Genomic DNA, 27571 nt, shown 5'->3' with positions numbered 1-27571 from the left:
CCACTAGCCAGATTGGATGTCAGAGGCTAGCACCAAGATCAGCACCCTGCCTAGGGGCTAGAGAAATGGCTCAGTGGTTAAGAGCGCTGACTGCTCTTCCAGAGGTCCTGAGTTCAATTCCCAGCAACCACATGGTGGCTCACAACCATCTGTAACAGGATCCGATGTCCCCCCCCCCCACCCCCCACCCCACCCCCGTTATGTCTGAAGACCAGTAACAGTGTACAGTGTACTCACATACAAATAAATAAATAAATCTTTTTAAAAAAGAGAAAGACTCAGTAAAGTGGTATAATCAAGGAAGACAACCAACATAAATTTCAGGCTTCCATAGGCAGGCACATACATATAAACAAATATTTGCACATACATGTACCCATACATACAAATAGACATACCACACATATAACAACAACAACAAGAAAGTAATCTAGATTTATAATGAGTGGTAAAGCATGTGCATGGTATGCTGCAGGCCATGATCATTATCTACCACCACAATACATACATACATATACACACACACACACACACACACACACACACACACACACACACACAAGTTGCAAGAAGCTGGACTGATATATGCTTCTGCTCAAGGTTCCACTAGGTAATCAGGCTGGCCCTGAACTTGTAGACTTAAGCAATCTACCAGGTTCTCTAGTAGCAAGGACTTCAGAAATGCAACACCAAGCCAAACGCATTTAATCTGTCTTTTTTTTTCCTTTGAAGTACATAAAAGCCTGACCTCATGCTGGGTAGCAGTGGTATACACTCGGGAGGCAGAGGCAGACAGATCTCTGTGAGCTCAAGGCCAGCCTGGTCTACAAGGTGAGTTCCAGGACAGCCAGGGCTACACAGAGAAACCCTGTCTCAAAAAAGCAAAAACAACAAACAAAAGTAACCTCATATAACTACATACTTAAGAAAAGGGAATAATACATTTAGAAAAAAATGACAATCCTTTGATATAACAGAAAAAGTTTAAAAGTATATTTCCTAAGTATCCACAGTATTGTGGACTCCTACCTGTCTCTCATTATAATCTATGTATTTATTTAGCCTATTGTGCTTTGAATGACTCTTTCCTTTGGTCAGTTGGATAATACTCATTCAGTGAGTTGTATAGCTCTTCCAAATGCTGACATTTTATTACCCAGTATAAATACATGTGCACACTCCTTCTCTTTCTCCTCCTCCTCTTCATCATCATCATCATCAGAAAAGGATTTAAATACTGAAAAACTGTCATGCTCATAGCAACAATACCCTTTTTTCCAAAATCCCAATTCTCACCTTAAAGCTCAATGTTTATCCTTGGCAAACATAGACTGCAACTTGTTTTCATAAAGTTTAACAGCTCAATTCACTCATTCTTGAAACAATGACTGCCAAATACCCTGCCGGAGAACATCGTCTGCCAGTCTCTTTCAATTAAAATATTACTTTCCATTAAAAAAAAAAAATCAGTTAACTCAGAACTCTTAACAAAGTGGCAGTAAAAATACAGTAACAGGCTGGGTAGGAGATACGGCTCAGTAGTAAGGCATGAAACCACCATCTTATGCTATGGGGCCAACAGTTTTAGCCTAAACTAAACTTTATAACTAAAGTAAAGAATGTAGCAGCATAGTTACTTTAAAAAAAAAAGTTTTAATCCTGCAATCATGGATGGGCCGAGATGACTGTGTTCAACTGCTGTTTAGCCAAGCCAGGTGGTCCCTGGCCTAAGGTACCAATTTCTCAAGAAACTGAACCAAGAGGATCAACTACTTGAGCCCAGAGCTCAGGAGTTCAAGGACAGTTTGGACATAGCAGCAAGACCCTATCTTGAGAAAAGATCAAAAGTTTAAAGTCATGCTCAACTCTATACTGAGTTCAAGACTTGTCTATAATAAGATACTGTCTCAAAAAATTAAAATTAAAAAGTTTAAAGTGGGTTGAAGAGATGACTCAACCATTATGAGTATGTACTTTTCTTCCAGAGGACCCAAGTTCAATTCCCAACACCCACAGGTAGCTCACAACTGCCTATAATTCCATCTCCAGGGGATCAGAGGCCTCTGGACTCTGCAGTCATCTGCACTTATATGCACATACCTACACACAGATACATACCCATAATTAAAAATAAATATTTTTAAATAATTTAAAAATGTAAGTGCCCACCTAGGTAAGCCACACAGAAGCTAGAATTGCCATACAGTGTATGTACTCCTGGGACATAAGTCCCAAGGTTAACTCACACAGAAGACCCCCCCCCTTGGATATACAAATAGGTACAATGTTCTTAATCAAGCCATTTCTCCAGTCACTCTAGATCAGTGGTTCTCAACCTATGGATGGTGACCGCTTTGGCAAACCTCTATCTTCAAAAATATTTATATGATTCACAACAGAAACAATATTAGTTATGAAATAGCAACAAAAATTATTTTGGGAGGCTGGAGAGATGGCTCAGAAGTTAAAAACACTGACTGCTCTTCTAGAAGACCATGGTTCAATTCCCAGCACCCACAGCATGGCAGCTCACATTGTCAACAACTCTAGTTCCAGTTTAAGTAAATCATTTTAAAAAATAGTAATTTTATGGTTAGGGTCACCACAGCCTGAGAAACTGTAGTAACGGGTCACTGCATTAGGGAGGCTGAGAATCACTGCTCTAGATGATCCTTATTTGTTCAAAAGCTATTTATTGAAAACATATTCTACAATACTCTAATAGGAAATAGTGATGATTAAGTATAAAATTAGATTTCAACTGTGTTCTGAAATGCAAAGGGTGCATATTAGAGCTACTCCTGACAAAGTATCTTCTAGACTGCTTGACTAAAAATAATGGCTGATTCCATACTCAATTTGTTTTAGATACTCTTCAAAAAAACACCATTACTTAGAAATGATTGTGTTTATTCCCATCCACTTAATTTAGTTAAAATACAAAGGGGAGAGGGGTGCTGGAGAGATGGCTCAGCAGTTAAGAGCACTGACTACTCTTCTGAAGGTCCTGAGTTCAAATCCCAGTAACCACATGGTGGCTCACAACCATCCCTAATGAAATCTGACTCCCTCTTCTGGTGTGTCTTAAGACAGCTACACTGTACTTACATATAATAAAAAATAAATCTTTAAAAAGCACGGGGGGGAGGGGGGGGAGCCGCGTGTGGTGGCGCACGCCTTTAATCCCAGCGCTCGGGAGGCAGAGGCAGGCGGATTTCTGAGTTCAAGGCCAGCCTGGTCTACAGAGTGAGTTCCAGGACAGCCAGAGCTACACAGAAAAACCCTGTCTCGACAAAAGAACAAAAACAAAAACAAAAAAAGGGGGAGGAGAACTGAGGGAATTTATAGATTCCTGCACAAATTTCAGAGAGCCAATGTTGTAAGGTCAGTTTCTCAGCTAATCACTCAGATACAGTTGCTTCTTCAGTTCCCACTTAATGTAACAGGCTTCCACAAGAACACTGAACCTCATGTGTCTTACTATGCTCTTAAGGGCATATGCAGTTATCCCCTTTAAACCTATTATTTAGTATCTCCATCAGCCAAAATTCAATTTTTGATATATCTGTTGTTATGTGAAGACAGATTCTGTGTGCATGCAAATCAGGTTGGCTTTAAACTCAACAGCAATGCTCACGCTCCAGCCTAAGTGGTGGGATCATAGGTATATGTCAGCACACAGCTCAGAACTTTACTCTCGGTTGAGCAGTGGGAGTTCACGCCTTTAATCCCAAGACTCAGGAAAAGAGGAAGGAGGTTCTCTGAGTTTAAGGTCAGCTTAGTCTACAGATTGAGTTTCAGGACAGCCATGACTACAATGAGAGATTAACTCTAAAACAAAAACAAAAAAAGAAATTTTATTCTTAACATTATTGCCTGTCACGTTCAAAACCGCAATATCCTTCCTTCTTCCATCACCAATACCTGACTATGTGCCTGAGATTCCTCATTTAAACAGAGGTACAACCCACCAAACAAGAAACCTGGAAATCATCTAGCAATGGTGCTCTCCTCCATCTCCATTTCTATGGCCACTTACACTCAGTTACTGGTAATAAACTGCCTGCCATTTATTTTGTTAGCAACTACCATGTACCAGTCACTTTATATTTTCTTTCACTTCATATTCTCAACCCTATAGTGTACTACTTCTGTCCCTATTTTACAAATGAGGAAAAAATAAATTATGAAATAATTCATCTGTCCAAAACCTAAGTAGGAAATGGACCTAGGGGAAAGCCCAAAATCAGCCATTTCTCAAAAAGCTAACACCCACCCTACTATCAAATGTGCCCTGTGTAACAGCTACTACAGGTCTTTACTGCCCAGTCCACACATTTTCTTCCCTAGAATTGGCAAAAGTTCTCCTAACCGGTCTTCCCACCTGCAGTCATGCCTCTCCTCATTCCTCCAAATGCGCTAAGCCATATTTTCTGGATCAAGACATGATTATTTTTCCTCTTGATATAAAAACTCTTCCAGAGTTGGGCTAGTTCAACTGACCATGAAGTCCCCACTCCCCATTCCATCAGCAGCACTGCATAAATCCAGAAGTTGTGGTGAATGAATGGCTGTACTCCCTGAAGTTAGACAAAAGCAATAGAATTAAAAGTTCAAGGTCACCCTATAGCCTAGGATAAAAGAGACCCTTCAGGAAGGTCCTCTGGTCTACAGGATAAATACCAAACAACCCTTTAGGACAGTCCACAATCCCTTCCCTGAAGTTCCAAAATTAATTCAAAAGCTTTGAAATAGGGCTGGTGAGATGGCTCAGTGGGTAAGAGCACCCGACTGCTCTTCTGAAGGTCCAGAGTTCAAATCCCAGCAACCACATGGTGGCTCACAACCATCTGTAACAAGATCTGACCCCCTCTTCTGGAGTGTCTGAAGACAGCTACAGTGTACTTACATATAATAAATAAATAAATCTTTAAAAAATAAAAAAGCTTTGAAATATAAACCTTTTAGCAAGCTCATCAGAACGCCTATTAGTTGTAGGATGTTATCTACCCATAGTATATTTATTTAATTTCTATATAGAAACACTTTCATAATGGGCATGTAGTACCCTGCTAGAGTACTACACAAGAGATCTTTCTAGGAAACAGAAAAATCCAATATGGCATCTCAAATCCAAACACAGTTTCCAGAAACTGGAAGGATGGACTTCCTTAACTATGTAGCCAATTAATCCAATCTAACTTCCAGTCATCTTACATACCATCCTTTAGTTAGAGTTGTAGAAAGTGTCCTGTGCTGGGAATACTGTCCGCCCCCGCGAAGTGGTCACTCAAGCTTTCCAGCCAGGCCTTCCTTCTAATGCCACAACCATGATACCCACACCTCTACTGCTTCAGGTGACACAGGGTTCCACTACTGGACTGAAGGAGTCCTCACTGAGCATTTTATTCAGTTCTAGCACAGTGCCCTGAATACTTGAGCTATTAATGCATAACAAATGAAATAACATAAGCCCAACTCTCCCTGACACTCTTCCCTTCCAAGTTCCTCTCTTCATCCTCAAATCCCAGGATTTCCCCTTAACCACGCAGGCCCCTCACAACTAATATCACTTACCAAGCTCCTCATCGCAATGTCACCCTAGTGCCTTCTTCTAACCCAAGGACTCCAATGTCTTTTATTACCATTTAATCGGTAGCTCTTTCTCTTAACCGAACAGGCCAATAAGCAATCCATTCCAACCCCTAGCTATCAACACTGTCGGACCAGGCCTTCCCACCCCAACTCACTTCTCACGGAGGGTTCGGTACACCCCTTTTCTGTCTCTTTAGTCCACCCTCTGCAGAAGCGCCTCAAACCTCCCTCTCAGCATCCCCTCCCCCAGCCCCTCGCAGCCGGCACCCCTCCCTTCTCTCTCCCCATATCTCCGGCGGTGCAGCTTCTCTGGTAACCGTCCCCGGGGCCGTAGCTTTCGTCTCGGAGACCTCTCTGCACTGCACCGTCCGAGCACCCTCGGCACCCCAAGCCGCCACACCAGATTCTCCCGGGTGCGGCCTGCTGCTCACCTTGCTGGACGTCACCGTTGCTGCCCCCAGGGATGGGCACGCTGAGCTGGCGCTCCGGCTCCGGCAGACAGCGCAGGCAGAAGGAGTGCAGGCAGGGGAGCAGCTTGGGCTCCGCCTCGCGCCGGCTCTGCAAGCTCTGCTGACACACCGCGCAGGTGTCCAGAAGCGAGGCTGGTGGTCCGAGAGGTGGCCCCGACGAGGAACCAGGAGCCGGGGCGGGAGCGGGGGCCGGGGCCGGGGCCGGGGCCGGGGCCGGGGCTGGGGCAGCAGCTGGAGCCGGCGTCGATGCCGCGCCTCCGGGGACCGCGGAGCCCACTGAGGCCGCGGGGACCGAGGCGGCCGGGGCCGAGCTTGAGGAGGCCGCGGCCACCCCCCCGTCGTCGGGCCCAGCCGCACCGCCCTCCGCGCCAGCCCTGCCGCCTTCCTCCTCCTCCTCCTCCACCAGCACCGCGGCGAGAGGCGGCTCCGCCTCCTGCGCCGTGGGCCCGGCGGCCCCGGCGGTTACCGGCGCGCTACCGCTGCCCCCGCCGCCACTCTCTGCCTCACCGCCGCCTTTGTTTTCCGCCATGTTTTCCTCTTTGAACCCGCCGGACCGCCCCGCGCCGCCCGCCGCTCGCGCCGCCGCCGCCGCCCCCAGCCTCAGCCGCAGCCACAGCAAGAGCGGCCGCCGAGAGCGAGCGAAGTAGCGAGCGAGCGAGCGAGCGAACGCACGAGAGCGCGCGCGCACGCGGCGCCCCCGCCCTCGCGTCGCGGGGCGGGAGGGGTGGGCACGCGCACGTACGCACCGACGTCCTCCGGAGGGAGGCGGGAACTCCGGCCGCGCGCGCTCGCGGGACAGACCGCGATGCAGCTCCGCGCCTCGGTGTGGTCTGTTGCCACCCGGCTGGAGTTGTGTAGCTCGGTAGGAGCTGGTGGAACTGGGTCTCTATGATGTGGCTGCTAGCGCCGAAGCCGCGGTGGTGCGGGAAGAAGGGAGGGAAAACATGCAGGAGTAGGAGGCCGGCTTGCGTTCGCCCCCGAGCGAGCGTCTCCACGGCGACGCCATCCCCAGCGACGGGCGCGCCACCGCGGAAGCTTCACCTGTCGCGCGCTTGGTCGCGGAGGCCTCCTACCGAGGAGGTGCGGACCACCTGGGTCTTCGCTGGGTGTTGCTGGACCGCGTTCTCTAGAGGGCTGTGACACCCGAGAGCGGCTGCGCAGAGTTCCCCCCACCACGTACACACACACCCCAAAAGTCTCCAGATATAGGCTCCTGCGGTGAGACAGAAGTCTTCTAATAGCTATTTTTAGCTTCTTAAGGTGATTCTCCAACGTTGCTACATACCTGAAAGCCAATCAAATGAGCTTTTTTCTAAACAGAGATGCCAGGGCCACACCCCAAAACAGAATCAGGAAGTTGAAAACCAGATGAATGTTGAAAAGTCCCTGCGGCTGATGTGCCAGTTTGGGAGACCATGTTTCTAACCAATATTATATCCCGAGAATCTCACTCGGCGTCCCCGGGTGGGCCAGCTGACTGTCCTCACCACCTCAATCTTAGAAGCTTTATGAAAGGGTTTTGTTTTGTTGGTATCGGGCCTCTCCGCCTCAGGCTGCCATCAGACCTTCATTTAGCCAGTGCTGCCAGAACAAGTGTAACTTGATATAGTGCCCACCTGTAGTCACCTGCAGGGAGACTGCTGAGTTCCTGGCCAGCTTAAGCATCAGGCTTCATAGGGAGACCTTGCCTCCAAAAAGAAATGGGGGAGGGGAAATGATGTAAGTGCAACAGCTGTTTTAATGTGAGTCTCACAAGCCCGTCCTAGACCGTAGTTATACAGGAAATTTATTTGGGTGAGTTTTTAAATTCACAGAAAAGCGTTTTTCATCAATTCCTTCAAAATCTCTTCTGACTTTCGTGTTAAGATAGAAACGTTGGGGTTCCTGCAGGAGAACAAAGAAACTCTCTGCCTTCAAGAAGTTGACAGTTTAGAGGATGAACATGGAGAGTATGTCGGGGGAAATGATAAATGCTTTGGAGTAAAAATAAGGCGAGTGTAAAGGATTTGTGCTGATTGAGCAAGGGCTCTGCTGATAAGGTGAAGAAACCTGGCTTGCACAAGAGTATTCCAGACAGGAGCAGGTGGCAAAAAACAAAGGGCCTAAGGCAAACAGAGACCCTGGAATTAGTGTGAGAGGAATGGCTTCAACAAGGAAAGGAAAAATAGGAGATAACACTTGTGGTCGTTTGAATAAAAATGGCCTCCATGTGGCCAGGCCTGGTGGCCCACGCCTTTAATCCCAGCACTCAGGAGGCAGAGGCAGGTGGATTTCTGAGTTCGAGGCCAGCCTGGTCTACAAAGTGAGTTCCAGGACAGCCAGGACTACACAGAGAAACCCTGTCTCAAAATAACCAAAAGAAAAAACAAAAACAAAGAATGGCCTCCATAGTTTCATTTATTTAAATGGTTGGTCACCTGGGAGCAGAACGGCTTGAAAGTATCAGGAGGAAGTATGTCACTGAGGTGTGCAAAGGTATGCAAAGAACACATTAACTTCCATATGCTTTGTCACTAAGTTCAAAAACCACAAGTATCAAAGAGAACAGGATTTCTGCATCTAATCATTATCTACCAGCTTTTCTGTATTTCCAGGACCACGGAGGAGGACATTGGTATTCCAGTAATAAATACAACAGTACATAAGCAGAAATTTCCAATTTACAAAGTGCTTTCAGACATATCCCTAACTTTTTGTTGTTGCTGTTGTTGTTGTTTTGGTTTTGTTTTTGGCTTTGGTTTTTCAAGACAGGTTTTCTCTGTAGCCCTGGCTGTCCTGGAACTCACTCTGTAGACCAGGTTGGCCTCAAACTCAGAAATCTGCCTGCCTCTGCTTCCCAAGTGCTGGGATTAAAGGCGTGCGCCACCATGCCCGGCATCCCTAACTTTTGCAATTAATAAAATATATACTAGCTTAAATAATAAGTAGATTTTTAATATTATATAAATATATTATAATGCATTGGCTATCTATTGCTAAACAATAAGGTAGTTTGTAATATTTTATTAAAATACTATGATTAGCATTATGGCCATCCTTTACATGTCTCTGTTCGGAGTATTTTTAAAAATGGAATTGCTGATCCACATAGTACGGCCATTGTAAAGGTTTTTGATAATACAAATTCAATATCTTAGGCTATTAAATAATCATTAGGCTAGACAAGAATTTTCTGAACGGAACAATAACACAGAGCTAGCCACAAATGTCACCAGATGGAGAGACTACATGTAATTGAAAAGTTTCTCCACAGCAAAGGAACTGTCAGTAGAGCACAGAGACAGTGCACAGAACAGGGGGAAAGCTTTACCGGTTACAGCTCGGACAAGGGGCTACTATCCAGACTTTACCAAACACTGAGAAAAATGCTCGGACAAGGGGCTACTATCCAGACTTTACCAAACACTGAGAAAAATAAATACCAAGCAACTAAAATGGCCAGTCACCAAACGAGCTAATGAATAGACACTTTAAAAGAAAAAAAAAAAAAAAGAAGGAAAGAAAGAAAGAAATGCAAATAAATTGCCAATGACTATTTTTCAAAAATGTTCAACTTCCATAGTCATCAGGGAAATGCAAATAAACTATTTTGAGATACCATTTTACCCCAGTTAAAATGGCAATCATCAAGAAAACTGAAAACAAGTGTTAAAGAGGATGTTGAGAAAAAGGAACCCTAATTTAAAAAAAAAAAACAAATAGCCTTGATGTATTTTTATCTAAATATAAATAAAATTGACTTTCAGTTCTTTCATGTGTGTCTCTAAAGATATTTCTATTTTGTCATACTCCACTTATTCCTAAATCCAGTCTGCCCAGATTTCCACTCATACCACTCTACCACCAGGGTTTCACCAGCCTTGTAATTTATATCCATATTTTTGCATTCGACCTGCCTGTCTGATTCCAAACCTTCATTTCTTCTCAAGGCCACATATCACTGTTGCCCTCTCCCTTTCCAGGATCATTTCCTTGGCTTTCATGACGTGAGCCTCTCCTGATTATCCTCCTGCCACATGAACATGTAGTTTCCATGCTACGGGCTGTGTCAGGGGCTCCCAGTACCAGCCTTAGGCTCAGTGCTTTGCTGAGTAAAGCCACAAAATTTCAAAAGTCTGTTATAATTTTTGAAAGTTGCCAGGTCTAGGTAAAAAAAGCATGGAGAGCAAAGGCCAGTGGAAAACAGGCTCAAAGTCTCCACGTGTCCCTTTGTCTTAGAGTTAAATTAGTTCCCCCAACAGTGATAAGTGTCAATGTGTAGATTGTGCTGCCAATCAGGGGAGCTCACCCAAGCCATAATGTCAGAATTTTTATTGGGAGTCAGTCCCATAGGCATGCAATGCCCTTGTGATATTTCAACTACACCGTGGCCAACTCCTCAAGCAAACAAAAACTCATACTAGAGTATTCCAAGGTCTTGGAGTTATATCCCAGGAAGCCTGGAGACAAGCTTTTTGGTAGAATGTGAACAGTTTGAACAGGGCTTCTAAGCTAAATTTTCACATGCACAGTTGTTAAATGGTGGAGTTTCTCAAATCTTGACTGTAGTTTCTCTTTTCAATCATCTTTTTCTCTAGGCAGATTCATGCCACAAGTTCATTTACAATTGATACAATGACTGTTAGAAGAATTTTAATCCAGCAATATGGCTACTCTGGCAAGCGATCACATCCAAAGATCTAGTCTGTTCCATCTGGCTGAAATATAGACATGCCCTTAGTACACACCTTTAATCCCAAACAATGAAGGTAGTTTGTAGAAGGAAACAGCAAGGTTTGAAAGTGATGTCTAGGGCTGGTAAGATGCTCAGCAGTTAAGATCGCTGACTGCTCTTCCAAAGGTCCTGAGTTCAAATCCCAGCAACCACGTGGTAACAGCTCACAACCATCGGTAACGAAATCTGATGCTCTCTTCTGGAGTGTCTGAAGACAGCTACAGTGTACTTACATATAATAGATAGATAGATAGATAGATAGATAGATAGATAGATAGATAGATAGATAGATTAGATAGATAAATTTTAAAAAGAAGAAGAAGAAAGTGATGTCTAACTGAGGGGCAGACAAAGTGACCAATCAGAGAAACATTTGATACTATGAGTCAGAGATAGTATATACCCAACTCTCAGAAGACTAACACAGGAAAGAGAGGCTACTTAAGAGCAACACATGGATAGCCGGGTGGTGGTGCACGCCTTTAATCCCAGCACTCGGGAGGCAGAGGCAGGCGGATTTCTGAGTTTGAGGGCAGCCTGGTCTACAGAGTGAGTTCCAGGACAGCCAGGGCTACACAGAGAAACCCTTTCTCAAAAAACCAAAAAACCAAAAAACCAAAAACAAACAAACAAAAAGACTACCCAAGGAAACCCAGTAGGAGGGAAAGGGTCCCAAAGGCAGACAAAAGAGGCAGAGACAGTCCCTGCCAGCCACTGTTAGGAATCCCTTAAGAACACCAAGCTATACAACCATAGTATATATATATACATATATATGCAGAGGTCAGTCCCAGAGCAGTTCCCTGATCTCTGTGAGCCTACTTTAGTCCCAGAAGATTGATTCTGTGGGCCGTGTTCATGTGGTGTCCATGATCCCTCTGGCTTTTCCAATTCTTCCTTCCCTTCCTTCAGGACTCCCCGTGCTCCAGCTAATATTTGTCTGTGGGACTCTTGCATCTGTTTCCATCAATTACTGGATGAGGTCTCTCTGGTCTCTAGTGATTATGCTAGGTTCTGGCCCCAGAACATCCTGCAGGTGTGACAAACTGGAGGTTTTATGGCTGGGTTAGTGTCCCATTCCCTCCACTTGAGGCTTTGCCTGGTTACAGAGGATAGCTGGTTCAGGCTCCATGTCCCTCATTACTAGCTTTTTGGTTTTTTAGAGACAGGGTTTCTCTGTGTAGCCTTGGTTGTCCTGGAACTCACTGTAGACTAGTCTGGCCTCAAACCAAGATCTGCTGGCCTTTGTCTCACAAGCTGGGATTAAAGGCATGTGCCACCATTGCCCAGGCAAATACCTGTTTTTTATCTAAGATATTTGTAAGAAACAGAATAGTAAAATGGTTAAGAGTGAGGGCCTAGATTGGTGTGGTAGGGACACTTGTATCCTAACACTTGGTTGATAGAGGCATGAGTATTGGAAATTCAAGTCCATCCTCAACTACATAGCCAAGTTTGAGGTTGGCCTAGGCTTCTTAAGCTCTTTCTTTAAAATCAAACTACAGGGCTGGTGAGATGGCTCAGCGGTTAAGAGCACTGACTAGTCTTCCAAAGGTCCTGAGTTCAAATCCTAGCAACCACATGGTAGCTCACAACCATCCGTAACGAGATCTGATGCCCTCTTCTGGTATGTCTGAAGACAACTACAGTGTACTTACATATAATAAATAAATAAATCTTTAAAAAAAAAAATACATACAGCTCATAGGCCAAATCAGACTGCATCCTATTTCTGTATGCTTCCAGAAGGGAATAATTGTTTAATACACAAACCCTTAAAACTTGGTAATGGGAAACATAGTGAGTCCCAGTTAATCAAAGTGTTGATAGGCCCACCAAAAAGGTGATTGATTAATTAATTTTTTGCAGTGCTGTGCACAGAACTGAGGCCAGTGCACATACTAATCATTAGTAGATTTTTATTACAAAAATAATTGCACACACGTACCTGTCAATAACAATTTGGTGGAGATTTGGAGTACAACTCACTGGTAAAGCAGTTTCCTAACATGCTAGAGGCAACGGTTAACATCCCACACATACAAAACAAGGTGGAACTTCCATTTCCCTCATGGTAATTGTTAAAATCTAAGTAAAATATTAAGGCCTAGATGAAATGTTAAGGCCTGGGTAACTGTTACCTGTCTAGCCTGCCATTTTGTGCTGTTACTATATTATAAGGAAACTTTCTTATTTTTATTTTTTTAAGATTTATTTATTACTATACATAAATACACTGTAGCTGACTTCAGATGCATCAGAAGAGGGCATCAGATCTCATTACAGGTGCTTGTGTGGTTGCATGGGATTTGAACTCAGGACCTTTGGAAGAGCAGTCAGTGTTCTTACCGGCTGAGCCATCTTGCCAGCCCATAAGGGAACTTTCTTCTGTTGTTTTCTGCTGTTACTAGGAAACTTTCTTGTGCCCAAGTTGGTTACATATTCTGTTATGTTCTATGCCCTTGTGTGGGAAAACTCTGCTAATTAAGGTCAAAGTCCACCAGGACTGGATAGCCTCTGGGCTCAGCATGATATGGAAGACTCTCTTCATTAGAGGGGTTCCTCCTTCTCTGACTTTGTCTGGGGAATTCTAAGCCCCCATATAGACTTCTACTTTAGGAATGTCACATAGCCTCAATTACCAGATCAATTTCTTTTCTCCTGATAAAAACTGTTCAGCCAACACCTGAGATTCCATCCTAATGAGGCATCCATACCCTAAGCCCCTAGCTAATGACCTTTGCCCATCTTGCATGTCCCTACCAGTTTCATTCTCTCTTTTCTCTAGCTCTTCTCCACTGTTCTCTGTTGCTATCAAGATTCAAAGCTCGCCTACTCTGGAGTTTTTCTATCAAACTCTATAACATTATCCTCACACTTAAAACAGAAAAGAAAAGAAAAGAAAAGAAAAGAAAAGAAAAGAAAAGAAAAGAAAAGAAAAGGAAAGGAAAGGAAAGGAAAGGAAAGGAAAGGAAAGGAAAGGAAAGGAAAGAAAAGAAAAGAAAAGGTCATTTGGTTATGAAGACATAATTTAGGAACTTATCCATTGACTTGTGAGAAGAGTCTAACAGAACCTTTTGAGATGTGTGTTTCTATAAGGTATATGGTGTAGACATCCCCTCTAGAGTAACTAGGCCCTTAGGGAAGAAAGGGGGCCAGGGTCTCAGGTTCTGTTTATCTGGAGAAAGTTCAGGAGAACTTATCTGGATGCACAAAGATCCAGTGTAGAAGGAGACTGAAATAGACAAGGACTTTGTGTCTCTTTGAGCTGAGTAAGCTGCTTAGGATTCTTGGAAAATCATGAGATTAGAAGCAAGAAGGAGGAGAGATGACTTCCAATAGAGCATGCGGGAGGCTTGGACCACAACAGTGAACATTAACAGAGAGGCAGCTGACCATGTGTGTTTCTCAAGTGCATGGACCATATCATACCAGCTACTCTAGTATAGAAAGAAACCTAAAAATCAGGAAGCTGAAAAGCACTTACTGTGAAACAAGGAACAGGACTAAAGAATTACACAAAGATAAAAATAAATGACATATATGAGAAAAATGTTTAAAGTACACCAGCCATCAAAATTAAACAATACCACCAACAAAATACAAATAAAAAGTGACAGCATTTGTCACAGTTGAGATGAGCAAAGAAGGTAACATTATTGATTGTGAAAGATGTGGAAAACATGTATTTCCAGAATCTACAAGTTAGGAGTGTAACAAATCAGCATGATGCAACTTTTAAAGTGCATCATTTGAGAAAATCAACAGCAGTGGGATTTCTGGGTATAATTACCCACTCACTCAAAGATATTTGAACATTCACTGTAGCAGAGCAAACAGTGTAGCTGATTTGTGCACACAAAAGGCTACTGTGCCTGGGAATAGCTGTCAATAAAAGAGACTGGTGCGATGCATTCCAGATTTGTGAGAGTCCTAAGATTCCCATTGTTCTAGTGTCTACATTATTAGATCACTTGCCACCTTCCAACACACACACCCACTCCTACCTAGACCTAAATCACAGCAAATGCAGTAAGCTGTTCCTAACAAGGAAGAAAGAAAGTGGCCAGAGTTGGAGAGAGATGTGTGCTGCAATCACATTTCAAGGGCTAAGGAAAGAGAACTTGGAGTTCCAGACCAGCCTGGACAACATAACATAACACACACACACCTACACCCCCCCTACACCCCCCCACACACACAGTTAAGATTTTATATATATATATATTGTGTATACTTGTGTGGAGATATATGAATTTAGGTGCCTACAGAGGCTAGAGGGAGGTGTCAGACTCCCTGGAGCTAGAGTTATAAGGCAGTTATGAGATACCTGACCGATATGCTGGGAACCAAACTTGGATTCTCTGCAAAAGCATTACATGGTCGTAATCAATGAAACATATCTTCAATTCCTGTCCCTCCTCTCCAACCCCACAATCCTAAACACACACACACACACACCCCACACAAATGAGAAGGGAAGAAAAATAGGATTGTAACTTCCTAGCATACAGAAAAATTGACTTTTTTATTACCGTAAAGAATGGTGGCTGGGCATAGTGGTGCATGCCTTTCACGTCACTTAGGTGACAGAGGCAGATAGATCTCTGTGAATTCAAGGCCAGTCTGGTATACAGAGCTAGTTCCAGGACAGCCAAGGCTACACAATGAAACCTTGTCTTGAAAACAACAACAAAATACCCAAAGCCACAAAAATACCTCACACATATTACCTTCTTTCTTGGTGTTTTATATTTTGTTTTATATATATATATATATATATATATATATATATATATATAAATTGTTTTATCAGACTATTACCATGCATATACATTGTGTATTTTGCTCATATTCATCTCTACTGTATGGGGATACTGGCACAAATTAAAATTGATAATACTCCTATATACATATCCAATAAAATGAAGCAATTCCTTAAATATTACAATATAAAGCATGTTACTAGTATACCACATAACCCACAGGACAAGCAGTTATAGAAAGAGCCAATTGTACCTTACAAGAGATTCTTATTAAACAAAAATGAAGAGTAAAAACCCCCAAGGAGCCAGACGGTGGTGGTGCACGCCTTTCATCTCAGCATTTGGGAGCAGAGGCAGGCAAATTTCTGAGTTAGAGGCCAGCCTGGTCTACAGAGTGAGTTCCAGGACAGCCAAGGCAGCACAGAGAAACCCTGTTTCAAAAAAAAAAAAAAAAAACCCAAACAAACAAACAAACAAACAAACAAAAAAACCAACCCCAAGGGCAGACTAAATAATGCTTTGTCAACTCTATCTAAATTTTCTTTTTTTTTTTTTAAAGATTTATTTATTATTATATGTAAGTACACTGTAGCTGTCTTCAGATGCACCAGAAGAGGGCGTCAGATCTCATTTCAGATGGTTGTGAGCCACCATGTGGTTGCTGGGATTTGAAATCAGGAACTTCGGAAGAGCAGTTAGTGCTCTTAACCACTGAGCCATTTTCTTTTCTTTCTAAACTTTCTTAATGTTGGTAAAAAACAAAACAAAACAAGCAAACAAACAAAAAAAGGGAGCAACAATAGCTGAGAGACAATGGATTATCAGAAGAACTGAGGAACTAAGCCAACCAATATTCTATAAGGATTGTTGACATTAGTATGAAAACCTACAATAGTGTTAAGATGCAGCCATAGTTATGCTTATGTATCTACAAGGAATATTAAATAATCCAACTATATGGCAATATTTAATGCAAAAACCATCAGAAATAATTTGTAAGAAAGTTCTTCAATCTATCACCTATCATTATATGGATGACATTCTATTGGCTAATTCTGTTGAAGATGTTTTTGAGGATATGTTTAAGGTAACACAAAGAATTCTGCTATGCTGAGGGTTACAGATTGCCCCAGAACAAATACACAGAAGAGATCACTTAGTTATTGGGGGTTATAAAATCAGTCAACAAAAAATTTGATCACAGAACATACAGATCCATAGGGTTCATTGCAAATTCAATGATTTTTGAAAATTAATGGGAGAGATTAAATGGCTGAGGTCTACAATTGGATTAAGTACATATGAGTTAAGTAATCTGTTTCAAAAATTACAAGGAGGTTCAAATTCAAAGGTACAGTCCCAAGATGTGCAACAGCTGAAGCAGAAAAAAGGAGTTAACTCTTATAGATCAAAGACGGCAAGAGGCATACGTGGATCGAATTGATCCTAAACTTGATTGTATTTTAGTCCTTTTGCCATCAACTCATTCTTCTACTGGGCTCATTATGCAGAGGGAAGATAGTATTATGGAATGGATTTTCTTAGCTCATAAACAAAATAAAAAATTGAAGACATATGTAGAAAAAAAATCCAAATTAATTATAAAAGAATAAGACTAAGTCAATTGTCAGGAACAATTGTAGTACATCTTATAAATGCTGAGATTATGTCATTATGGGTGATCAGTGAGGATTAGCAAAGAGGTTGTAGTAACTACTTGGTGAAATTAATAACAAATATCTCAAAAGCAAACATATACAGTTTATAAAGAGAATTAATTGGATTCTTTTTCTTATTCTAAAGAGAACACCAATTCCAGAGGCACCAACATTCTATACTGCTGCAAACAAGAAGGGAATGGCAGGTTATAAGTCAGAAAAAATAAGCAAAAAAGTGCTCAAAAGTCCATATACCTCAGTTCAAAAATCAAACTTGTATGCAATCCTTATTGTATTATTAGATTATCCTGAGTCTCTTGATATAATTACTGATTCCTTATATGTAGAAAGAGTTGTTTTTGCATATACAGACTGCTGAACTTATACCTGATAACTCAGAATTAACTTTGTTATTCATTCGATTGTAACAAGCCATTAGAAGTAGAAACTGTCCATTCTATATTACTCATATTTGATCTCATATAGGTTTGCCAGAACACTAGCAAAACACCAAAAACAAATAACAGTGGAAGCTCAGTCCAGTAGAAACCACAAGTCTCTGCCGATCTGCAATCTGCACTATCCACTGAAGTGCATGCAGCCAGAATACCACTAAAAGTCCTTTAATGCATTTCTCTCTATGAAGTCATTACAAGTGAAAATCAGCAAAGACCAGCAAAGTGTTGTAAGACAAGCCAATGCAAGAGCATCAACAGCTGTCTGTTTGGTTATACCTACACTAGTTCTAAACATCAAATATCATCCCAAATATCCAATCCAGCAGATCATCACATGACAAACACAACTGAGTCTCCAAAGAAACCAGAAATCCCTACTTCACCACCCATGTTACCCTCTCTTGTCTCTCTTCCAACCTCCTGTTCCTCTGATCTTCTCTGGTAGTTTGAATGAGGTGTCCTCCATAAGTCTTGGACATTTGAAAATTTGGCTCACAGTTGATGGCCTTCAGGGAAGAATTAAGTGTGGCTTTATTGGAAAGGTGTGTCACTGGAAGTGGGCTGAAGTGGGTTTTAAAAGCCCCAGCCATCCCCAGTGTATTCCCTCTGTTATCTGTCTGTGGATCAGAATATGAGCTCTCGGCTGCTGCTGTGGTGCCTTGCCAACCCTGCTTGCTGTCAATGGCAAGCTCCCTGCCCTGATGGCACTGGACACCTATCCCTCTGGAACTGTAAGACTATAAGCCACTAGTAAGTGCTACCTTCTAACTGGCCTTGTCTGTCTGTCTGTCTGACTGACTGACTAACTGATTGTCTGTCTCTGTGTTCCTGTGTTGTGTGTGTGTGTGTGTGTGTGTGTGTGTGTGTGTGTGTGTGTTGATGCTGCTAGGAACCAATGGGAATTGAACTTGGAGCCTCACACATGCTAGGCAAGCCCCATCCCACTGAGCTATCTATATTCTCTGTCTATTCCTGGCTTTCCATGTGACCCTGGGAATCCAAACTCAGGCCCTCACTCCTCCACAGCTGCACTTTACCCATGGAGCCATCGCCTCAGCCTCAATAATTTCCTCAGCTCTTTAGATATTCTAGATGATGATCCCTCGGCTGTGTGTAGTTGCAAGGATGCCCCCGCCCTCCCTCCCCATCCCACTGACCCCCCATTTTGCAAGCTATCTCATCCCTCTGGTGTTTGTTTCCTTTGTTAGGTTGGAGCTTTCTCTAGTTTCATGAAATCCCATTTGCCAGTTCTTGAGATTATCTCCTGTGCTATTGGAGTTCTCTTCGGAAGCCTTGCGTGTTGCCCATATTTCCACGTGTTTTACCTATGCTTTTCTCTAACAGACACTAAATTTCCCATCTGACATTAGAGTCTTTGGTCTCATTTTGAGTTGATTTGTTTTGCTCAGGTGTAAGACATAGATCTATGTCAGTGGTTGTCAACCTCCCTAATGCTGCAATCATCCAATACAGTTCCTCACTGTAAAAGTATTTAATTACAATATCTGATATTTGACACCTGTGAAAGGGTCATGTCAACCCCAAAGGGGTCATGACCCACAGGTTGCAAACTGCTGATCTGGCTTTATGCTACTTTATTTTGGCTTATTCTCCTATACTTTATTCTACTATAACTGGTACGGAACACCAGTTGTTAATGTTTCTGTCACCTTTGCTAAAAGTTATGTGTCTGTGGCTGTATGAGTTTATTTCTTGGTCCTCTGTTCTAGAACACTGGTCTAAATGTCTGTTCCTGAGTCAGTACCATACTGGTTTTGTTACTATGGCTCTGTACTGTAGTTTGAGATCAGGCACTGTAGTAACTTTAGTTTTCCTCCTTCTGCTAAGGATTGAGTTGGCTATTCAGGTTCTTTCATGGTTCCATATGAATTTAGTGATATTTTTTTCCTAGTTCTGTGAATTATGTCATTGGAGGGTTTTCATGTAGATTGAGTTGAATCTTAGATTGCAGTTCATACTAACCAGTTTTCCAACCCATGAGCCTAGGATCTCTTTGCATCTCCCATTGTCTTCTGAAATTTCTTTTTCCATTATCTTAGAGATTTCATTGTGGAGATCTTTCACCGCCTTAACTAGATTTTACCCCTAGGTGTGCTGTTGTGTTATTTTTTTGAAGCCTGGGAATGGGATTTTTTTTTTTTTTTTTTTTTTACCCTCTGATTTCTTTCTTGGAAAGTTTATTAGTTTTTAAAGCTACTGATTTTTAACATTAATTTTGTATAGTCTTTTGCTGAAAGCATTTCTCAGAAGAACAAGAGTTTTCTGGTAGGTGACCCGTCCAGCAGGTCCAGTTATTTGAGGGTCTCCAGGGGACCTTCTCCTAAGAACCAAATGGAGGGAGGGAGAGACGGACACCAACTGCAGGAATGACACGGAAGCAGTCTGAGTAGCATCAAGGTGTCACTGTATTCAGCAAGGCTCAAGGCTTAAATGCACAAGCAAAGGAGGAAGTACTTCTCAGCAGGAGGGGTGGGGCAGTGGAAATTTTTCTTTTGGCAGCTACACAAGGAAGCAGGAACTTGGTGGCATCAGGGTGTGGTCAGGACATCTGGCGCTGACTTAGGGCTGGAACATTCTGTGGTTGTTCTCGGAACGGTGCATCGGTGGCCCGCTTTTGACCCCCTTTTCTTCTGGGGGGAGAGGCCCAATTCCTAAATCAAGACAATAGAGTTATCTTAATAGCACCCAACAGGTAGGGCCATTTATATATGGATCATACTGTCTCCAAGTAGGCACAGTTCACTTTCTCTGTACATACCTTACATTGCTGTGTTTATTTTTACATTTTTGTTACATTCATTTACTTAAATGTGTGTGTACATGCTTATACATGCATGCATATGTGTGTATACCATGGTGAACATGGAAAAGTTAGAGAATGAGTTATGGAAGTCAGTTCTTCCTATAGGTTCCAGGAATCAAACTCCTTGGTAGCAAGCACTTACTGAAAGAGCGGTATTCAGCCTTTTCGTTCCCTTTTGTCCTAGCTAAGCCTCTCAACACTACACTGAATAAAAGTAGAAATATAAAAGTGGTGACACTTACTGGGCAGTGGTGGTGCACGCCTTTAATCCCACCACTTGGGAGGCAGAGGCAGATGAATTTCTGAGTTCAAGGCCAGCCTGGTCTATAGAGTGAGTTCCAGGATAGGCAAAGCTACACAGAAAAAAGAAGAGCGGGCCGGTGAGATGGCTCAGTGGGTAAGAGCACCCGACTGCTTTTCCGAAGATCCGCAGTTCAAATCCCAGCAACCACATGGTGGCTCACAACCATCCATAACGAGATCTGATTCCCTCTTCTGGAGTGTCTGAAGACAGCTACAGTGTACTTAAATATAATAAATGAATAAGTCTTTAAAAAAAGAAAAAAAAGAGCCCCTTTGAACTCTTCAAGGTTCATATATGTAGCCCTTGATTCGCCCTGAATAAAGTATATGGGAACAAGGTCTTTTGTTGCAGACCATCTAAGTCTAAAAGAGCTGTAACTCTGAAATCTGCGGTGGAGACCTCCTCCTCCAGCATTCACTGCGAACGGAGACCCTGTGAACCACCCAATCCAGACTTCGCATCATCCTTTTCCACCGGGTGTGTATCAGGGCCAGGACACCACAAGAGAAGAAGCAGAAGGGGGAAACTCACCACAATTTGGTATTAGAGTAATGCTAGCCTCCTAAAACAAGTCTGGCAGCGCCTTCTCTTTCTAGGTCATGGGAATTACAGTATGAAGAATCTTGGTGCCCTTCCTCTTAACATTCAGCAGGGAATCTATCTGATCCTCAGGTTTGCTTTGGTTAGGATTTTCCCACTACTGCTTCAATCTCATTGACTGTTATGATCTGTTTAGGCCAGCAGTTCTCAACCTGTGGGTCACGATCCTTTGGGGAGGTTGAACAACCCTTTCACATGGTCCCATACCAGATATCCTACATATCAGATAGTTACACTACAATTTATAACAGTGGCCAGGCAATGGTGGCAAACCCTTTTAGTCCCAGCATTTGAGAGACTGAGGCAGACAGATCTCTGTGAGTTTGAGGCCAGGTTGAAGTACAAAGTGAGTTCCAGAACAGCCAGGGCTACACAGAGAAACCCTGTCTCAAAAACCAAAACAACTGGAAAAAGAAAAAGAAATGAAAAAAAAAAGTTCATAACAGTAGCAAAATCATAGTTACAAAGTCTGGTTGGGGGTCACCCCATGAGAACTGTGTTAAAGGGCTGCAGCATTAGGAAGACTGAGAACTGGCTCAGGCTGTTTATACTCACTGATTTAACTTTGGCAGGTCATGTTTGGCTACAAATATATCTACTTCTGGGTTTCCCAGTGTTTCAGAACCTAGGTTTCCAAATGTCAGTGGTGATGTTGTAGTTTTTATGAGTATCTAACAGCCGTTCTTTGGTCTTTTCCTTTTCTCTTGTTTATTGTCGTTGTGTCTCATCCAGTCGCTCTGGATGGTTTGGGACTTGCTGTTTAAACCAGGCTGGCCTTGAACTTTAAAGATCTGCCTATTTTTGTCTTCTGAGTGGAGGGATTAAAAGCACATGCCACTATGACCAGCTGTTTTCTTTTCTAAACAACATTTACTTATTTATTCATTTATTGTCTGGGTGCATGTGCCACAGTGAGCGTGCAGGGGTCAAAGGACAACTTGTAGGTGTCAGTTCTCTCCTTCTACCATTCCAACATACTGGTTCCAGGCTTTGAACTCTGGTAGTCAGGCTTTGCAGCAAGCACCCTTACCTACTGAGCTGTTTCACTGACCCCCACCCTGCCTTCATCTCAATTTTTACTAATTTATGCATTCTCTAGCTTTTTTGGTTAGTTCAGCTTAGGTTTGTCAACTTTATTTATTTATTTATTTATTTATTTTTAAGAACTATACATTGTTCTTTCAAAATCTGCTCATTAATTTCTACTATGGTATAGTCTTCATTTCTTTCCATCTACTGCTTTTGAGTTTACATTGTTCTTGTTTTTCTAAAACCTTGACATTATGTAAGTTATAACCTTGAGACCCATTATGTTATTTATATGAGATCTTTCCAATTTATTTGTGGGGTTATTTTTTGGAGGGGGGGTTGAAACAGGATCATATTTAATAGTTCTAGGTATTCTGTAATTCACCACGTAGACCAGGCTGACTTTGAATTTGTGTGGATCTTGCCTCTGCTGGGATTCCAGGTGTGCACCACCATTCCTAGATTCTTTCTGATAATTATTGCTTGAGGTAATTTTTAAGCCAGGCTTTTGAGGCTAGGGCTAACTTCAAACTCCCCTGTAGTTGAAAATGACTCAACTCACCAATTCTGGGGTTACAAGTCTAAACCACTGTAAGCTTAGATTTTTCAAAACCTACTTTATTTAGGTTTCTTACATGCTTCAACCTCCCTTCCACCGGCCAGAGATAGGGCCAAAAGAAGGTTAATAGGAAAAGGGTTTTGTAGACCTGTTTAGAAGTAGTTCCTTGAGGGCGATTCCAGCCTTGTTGTCAGGATATCAGCAATCCAGTGCAATAGCCAACACCAAACATGAATCAGTAGCGGTGGCGGCAAGATCCAGCAAGAGACAGCAAGGTTCTGCCAGATCAGTGTGAGTCACCGGAAGCGGCCAGAATCAGCCTGAATCCCACGACAAGTACTTAGGAGCACTTTTCTCTATGAAATGAAGACCAGCAAGGACCAGCAAAGACCAGCGAAGACCAGTGAAGACCAGAGAAGCCTTCCATGGCATTGAATCACTGTTTGTGGGGTTCCATTTATATTCCTGCTAGACATCACGTGCCCTCTCAAGTGTCTGTCATTTAGCAAAACATCACATGTCCTCTCACAAGACAGCTTCAAGCAAAACATGTGACACAACTGAGTCGTGAGGAAACCAGACGTTTCCAACTTCTAGCTACTGTTGTTCCAAGTTCCACTGCTGCACACCAGGCTGGAAAGGATGAAGCGGAGCTGGAATGGGTAGAGATCTCAGTCTGTCTGTTTAGACAGTATTCTGTGAAACAGCAACTCTTTATATGGGGCGGGGGCCAGGTAACAAGGGCTATAGAAACCTTGGGGAGTGGATAGAAATCTTTCAAGGAGAGTATACATTATTGGCTGAGATGCTAGGTTTCCTTTCTTTGCACAAGGAGGGATCTCGGGTGCTTAAACCTCAAATTTGTCCAAAAGGCCATGTGACTTTCCCAAGAAGGTTGGAGGCATGCCTTGGGGGATGCAGACCAAGGATAGGGAGGGAGTGATCCTTACTCCTGCTGGTCTCAAGGTGAGATTTTCAGGGTTTTGGATGCTTCTTGACCTCACTATTTGTCTTAGTTACAGTTTTATTGCTGTGAAGAGACACCATGAAGAAGGCACCTATTTTAAATGAAACTATTTAATTGGGGCTGGCTTACAGTTTCAGAGATGCAGTCCATTGTCATCATGGTAGGAAGCATGGCATTATGCTGGCAGACTTGGTGCTGGAGGACCTGAGAGTTTTACATCCAAAGGCAGCCAAGAGGGGACTCTCTCTTCCACACTGGGCAGAGCTTGAGCACTAAGAACCCTCCAAGTTCACCTACACAGTGGTACACTTCTTCCATCAAAGACCCACCTATTCCAACAAGACCACATCTCCTAATAGTGCTACTTCCCATGGACCAAACACCACACTCTTGTTTCAGGCTTGTCTCCCAGGTTGCCCTTGTCCCACAAGCCACCAGTGATGGTTTAATATGTACTCGGCCCAGGGAGTGGCACTATTAGAAGGTGTGGCCTTGTTGGAATAGGTGTGTCATTGTGGGTATGGGCTTTAAGACCCTCATCCTAGCTGCCTTGAAGTCAGTATTCTGCTAGCAGTCTTCAGTTGAAGGTGCAGAACTCTCAGCTCTGCCCATTCCACGCCTGCCTGGATGCTGCCATGTTCTCGCCCTCATGATACTGAACTGAACCTCTGAGCCTGTAAGCCAGCCCCAATTAAATGTCCTTATAAGAGTTGCCTTGGTCTTGGTGTCTCTTGACAGCAGCAAAACCCTAAGACACTGTGTCGGTTAGTTGTAACTGACAGCTTGACCCAGTCTAGAGTACCCTGGAAAGAGTCTTGATGAGAAACTAGCTCAGGATGACCCGGGGACATGTCTGGAGGGGTTTGACTAGATTGTTAGTGATGGGGGAGGATCCACCCCGAACACTGGTGATGCTCCATGATGGACTGGGCTTTGCACTGTGAAAGAGTGAAGACGTAGCTGAGCATAGGAAGGCATAAACCAGCAAACAAGAACCCATGAGCTTAACTTCTCTGCCCTGGATGTGGTCCTGATGGTTGGAATTCCTGCTAATCCCCTGTACAAGCCAGGAAGCACCATTTGCTCTTCTTCTCCCAACCCTGCCTGCAAAGAAAAAATTCCAGGCTAACACATCCTCTCTCCCAGGGGCTCAGGGCTCTTGACTTCACTGACCTCCACCTATGAACTCGACCAAGAGCTGCCTTTCTCTTCTTTTCTTTTCTTTCTTTCTTTTGTTTTGTTTTGTTTTGTTTTGTTTTGTTTTGTTTTGTTTTGTTTTTCGAGACAGTGTTTCTCTGTATAGCCCTGACTGTCCTGGAACTCACTTTGTAGACCAGGCTGGCCTCAAACTCAGAAATCCTACTGCCTCTGCCTCCTGAGTGCTGGGCTTAAGGGCGTGTGCCACCATGCCCGGCTAAGAGCTGCTTTTCGATACACCTGTCTTTATACTTTTGATTTGGCTTGAATTGCTTCATTTCATCAGAGGAGAAACCTATTAGTGACTGAGCTTCTGTCTTGACTCGTTGGACATGATGGACCTGGAATTTTCAGTCAAATAAGGCTTCCTCTCTGAAGTTACTTTTGGCCAGGATGTTTCGTCACAGGAATGGCAATGAAACTGAAATGGTTTAAGCATTACTGAGGCTGGAACCTGGGGCTCTATGCACGGGTCAGTTAAATACTCAACCAACCAAGTCCCATCCTTAGCCCATCTTTCTGTCTTTTATTTTGTTAATTTGTTTTCTGTCTCCTTCTCTCTCTCTCTCCCTCCCCCCCCCCCCCGCCCCGTGTGTGTGTGTGTGTGTGTGTGTGTGTGTGTGTGTGTGTAAGCTTGAGGGTGGACAATTTTGCAAGTCAATTCTCTCCTCTCTTATGGGTTCAAGTGTAGGGGTGAGAGGAAAGAAGTCAGGAGCTTGGCAGGAGGCTCCTCTACCCACTGTGATGGTCTGAATAAGAATGGCCACCATAGGGTCATGTATTTCAATGCCTGGTCACCAGGGTGTGAAACCTCAAGAAAGGATTAGACAGATTAGGAGTTGTGGCCTACTTGGAGGATGTGTCTCCTGGAGTGGGCTTTTCAGGTTTTGAAAATCCTAGCCAGCCAGCATCCTTCCCTCCCTCTCCCTCTTAACACCCCCCACCCACCCAACCCTGTCTCCTTGCCCCCCCCTTTCTCTTTGCACCACTGTCAAGCTCAGTGCCCTATGGACCTCTGACAGTGCAAGCAAGCCCCTAATTAAATGCTTTCTTTTTATATGAGTTGTCTTGGTCATGCTTCATAGGATAGAACAAAGACTATGACATCCACTGAGCCACCTTGCAGGTTTTTGGGTTTTGCAAATGCATTCCCTCCACGCAGCTGTAGATGGCCTGGAACTCCCAAAGTTCCACCTGCCTCTGCCCCCTGAATGCTGGGTGAGATTAAAGCCTATTGTGTGAATTTCCTCAGAAATCAAAACATCCCATCCTTCCAGGGAGCACCTTAACCCTGGAGGTAAACAACTCTTAAAAATGGCTTCAAGAATTCCCTGAAACTGACCAGACTCACTAGGCCCTGCCCTGCCAGAGGAAGCAATAAAGACAAAGTGTCCCTCTCAGACTTGGCAGCTGCCAAGAAGACTCGAGAGAACAGCTACAGAGAAGACTCAAACAAAATGAGCTGCCTGGAAGAGACTTGGACCAACTGTGGCACCTGAGCTGCAGTAGACTGAACAGTGTGCTCCAGGCTGCCAGCTCTGTGAGCTGTCACCGTGCTGGGGTGGGCAGCTGTAAAAAACACCAATAAAATTCATTGGTCCACCAAGCTGGACTCCGGTAGTATCTGTATTTTGTCTGACCTGGGCTCCCTAGATGTCTTGTTGCTTCTCCCCAGGAAAGTTTGGCACAGAACAAAGCTGTGGTCCACAAGGTTCAGCATCCCTTTTTGAGATTTTTTTTTTTTTTTTTTTTTTTGTATATATGATTGTTTTGCTTGATGCCTGCAAAGGCCAGAAGAGGACATGAGACTTCCTGGAACTGAGTTACAGACTATTGTGAGCTGCCATGTAGGTGCCAGGACCTGAATCAGGGTCTTTGGGAAGAGGCCAGTACTTTGTTTGTTTGTTTGTTTGTTTGTTTGTTTGAGACAGGGTTTCTCTGTGTAAGCCCTGGCTGTCCTGGCACTCACTCTGCAGACCAGGCTGGCCTAGAACTCAGAAATCTGCCTGCCTCTGCCTCCCAAGTGCTGGGATTAAAGGCCTGCGCCACCACTGCCGGGCTAGGCCAGTGCTCTTAACCTCTGAGCCACTCCCCTGAGCCCCCATCAGTGTTTCTATTGTGTATTTAGCTACAAGTCTTTGCTCATAGAATTCCCTTAGCTTTGTCCTGAAGATTCTAGTTATGTCTTAATTTCCATTTGATTTTAGGGATTTAAAATTTTTCCTTTCTGAGTCGGGTGTGGTGGCGCACGCCTAGAATCCCAGCACTCAGGAGGCAAAGGTAGGAAGATTTCTGAGTTCCAGGACAGCCAGAGCTATACAGAGAAACCCTGTCTTGGAAAAAAAAAAGTATGTTGATAGCTGGCATGGTGGGGACACATATTTAATCCCAGCACTCAGGAGACAGAGGCAAGGCCAGTTTGATCTACAT

The 27571-nt window shown here is 43.3% G+C and overlaps 1 protein-coding gene across 4 annotated transcripts in view; it reads right to left on the bottom strand.

The window, feature by feature from the left end:
* The window catches only part of Trim33 (tripartite motif-containing 33), a 79478-nt gene extending 72298 nt beyond the window's left edge, over positions 1–7180 (bottom strand). For 2 of the 4 annotated variants that reach the window (XR_003954429.1, XR_375607.4), the window contains exon 1: positions 6027–6716. Coding sequence is in view for 2 of the 4 variants with exons in the window: in NM_053170.3 (NP_444400.2) it covers positions 6027–6594 (568 nt within the window). In the remaining 2 variants the exon portion in view is untranslated. Of the gene's footprint in view, positions 1–6026 lie in introns of all 4 variants that reach the window. The other 2 variants (NM_053170.3, NM_001079830.2) reach the window with 1 other exon arrangement.
* Positions 7181–27571: the final 20391 nt, after the last annotated feature.

This window comes from Mus musculus, chromosome 3 (genome assembly GCF_000001635.26).
Source record: "Mus musculus strain C57BL/6J chromosome 3, GRCm38.p6 C57BL/6J".
Lineage (NCBI taxonomy): Eukaryota > Metazoa > Chordata > Mammalia > Rodentia > Muridae > Mus > Mus musculus.
This window is presented reverse-complemented; position numbering and strand designations above follow the sequence as displayed.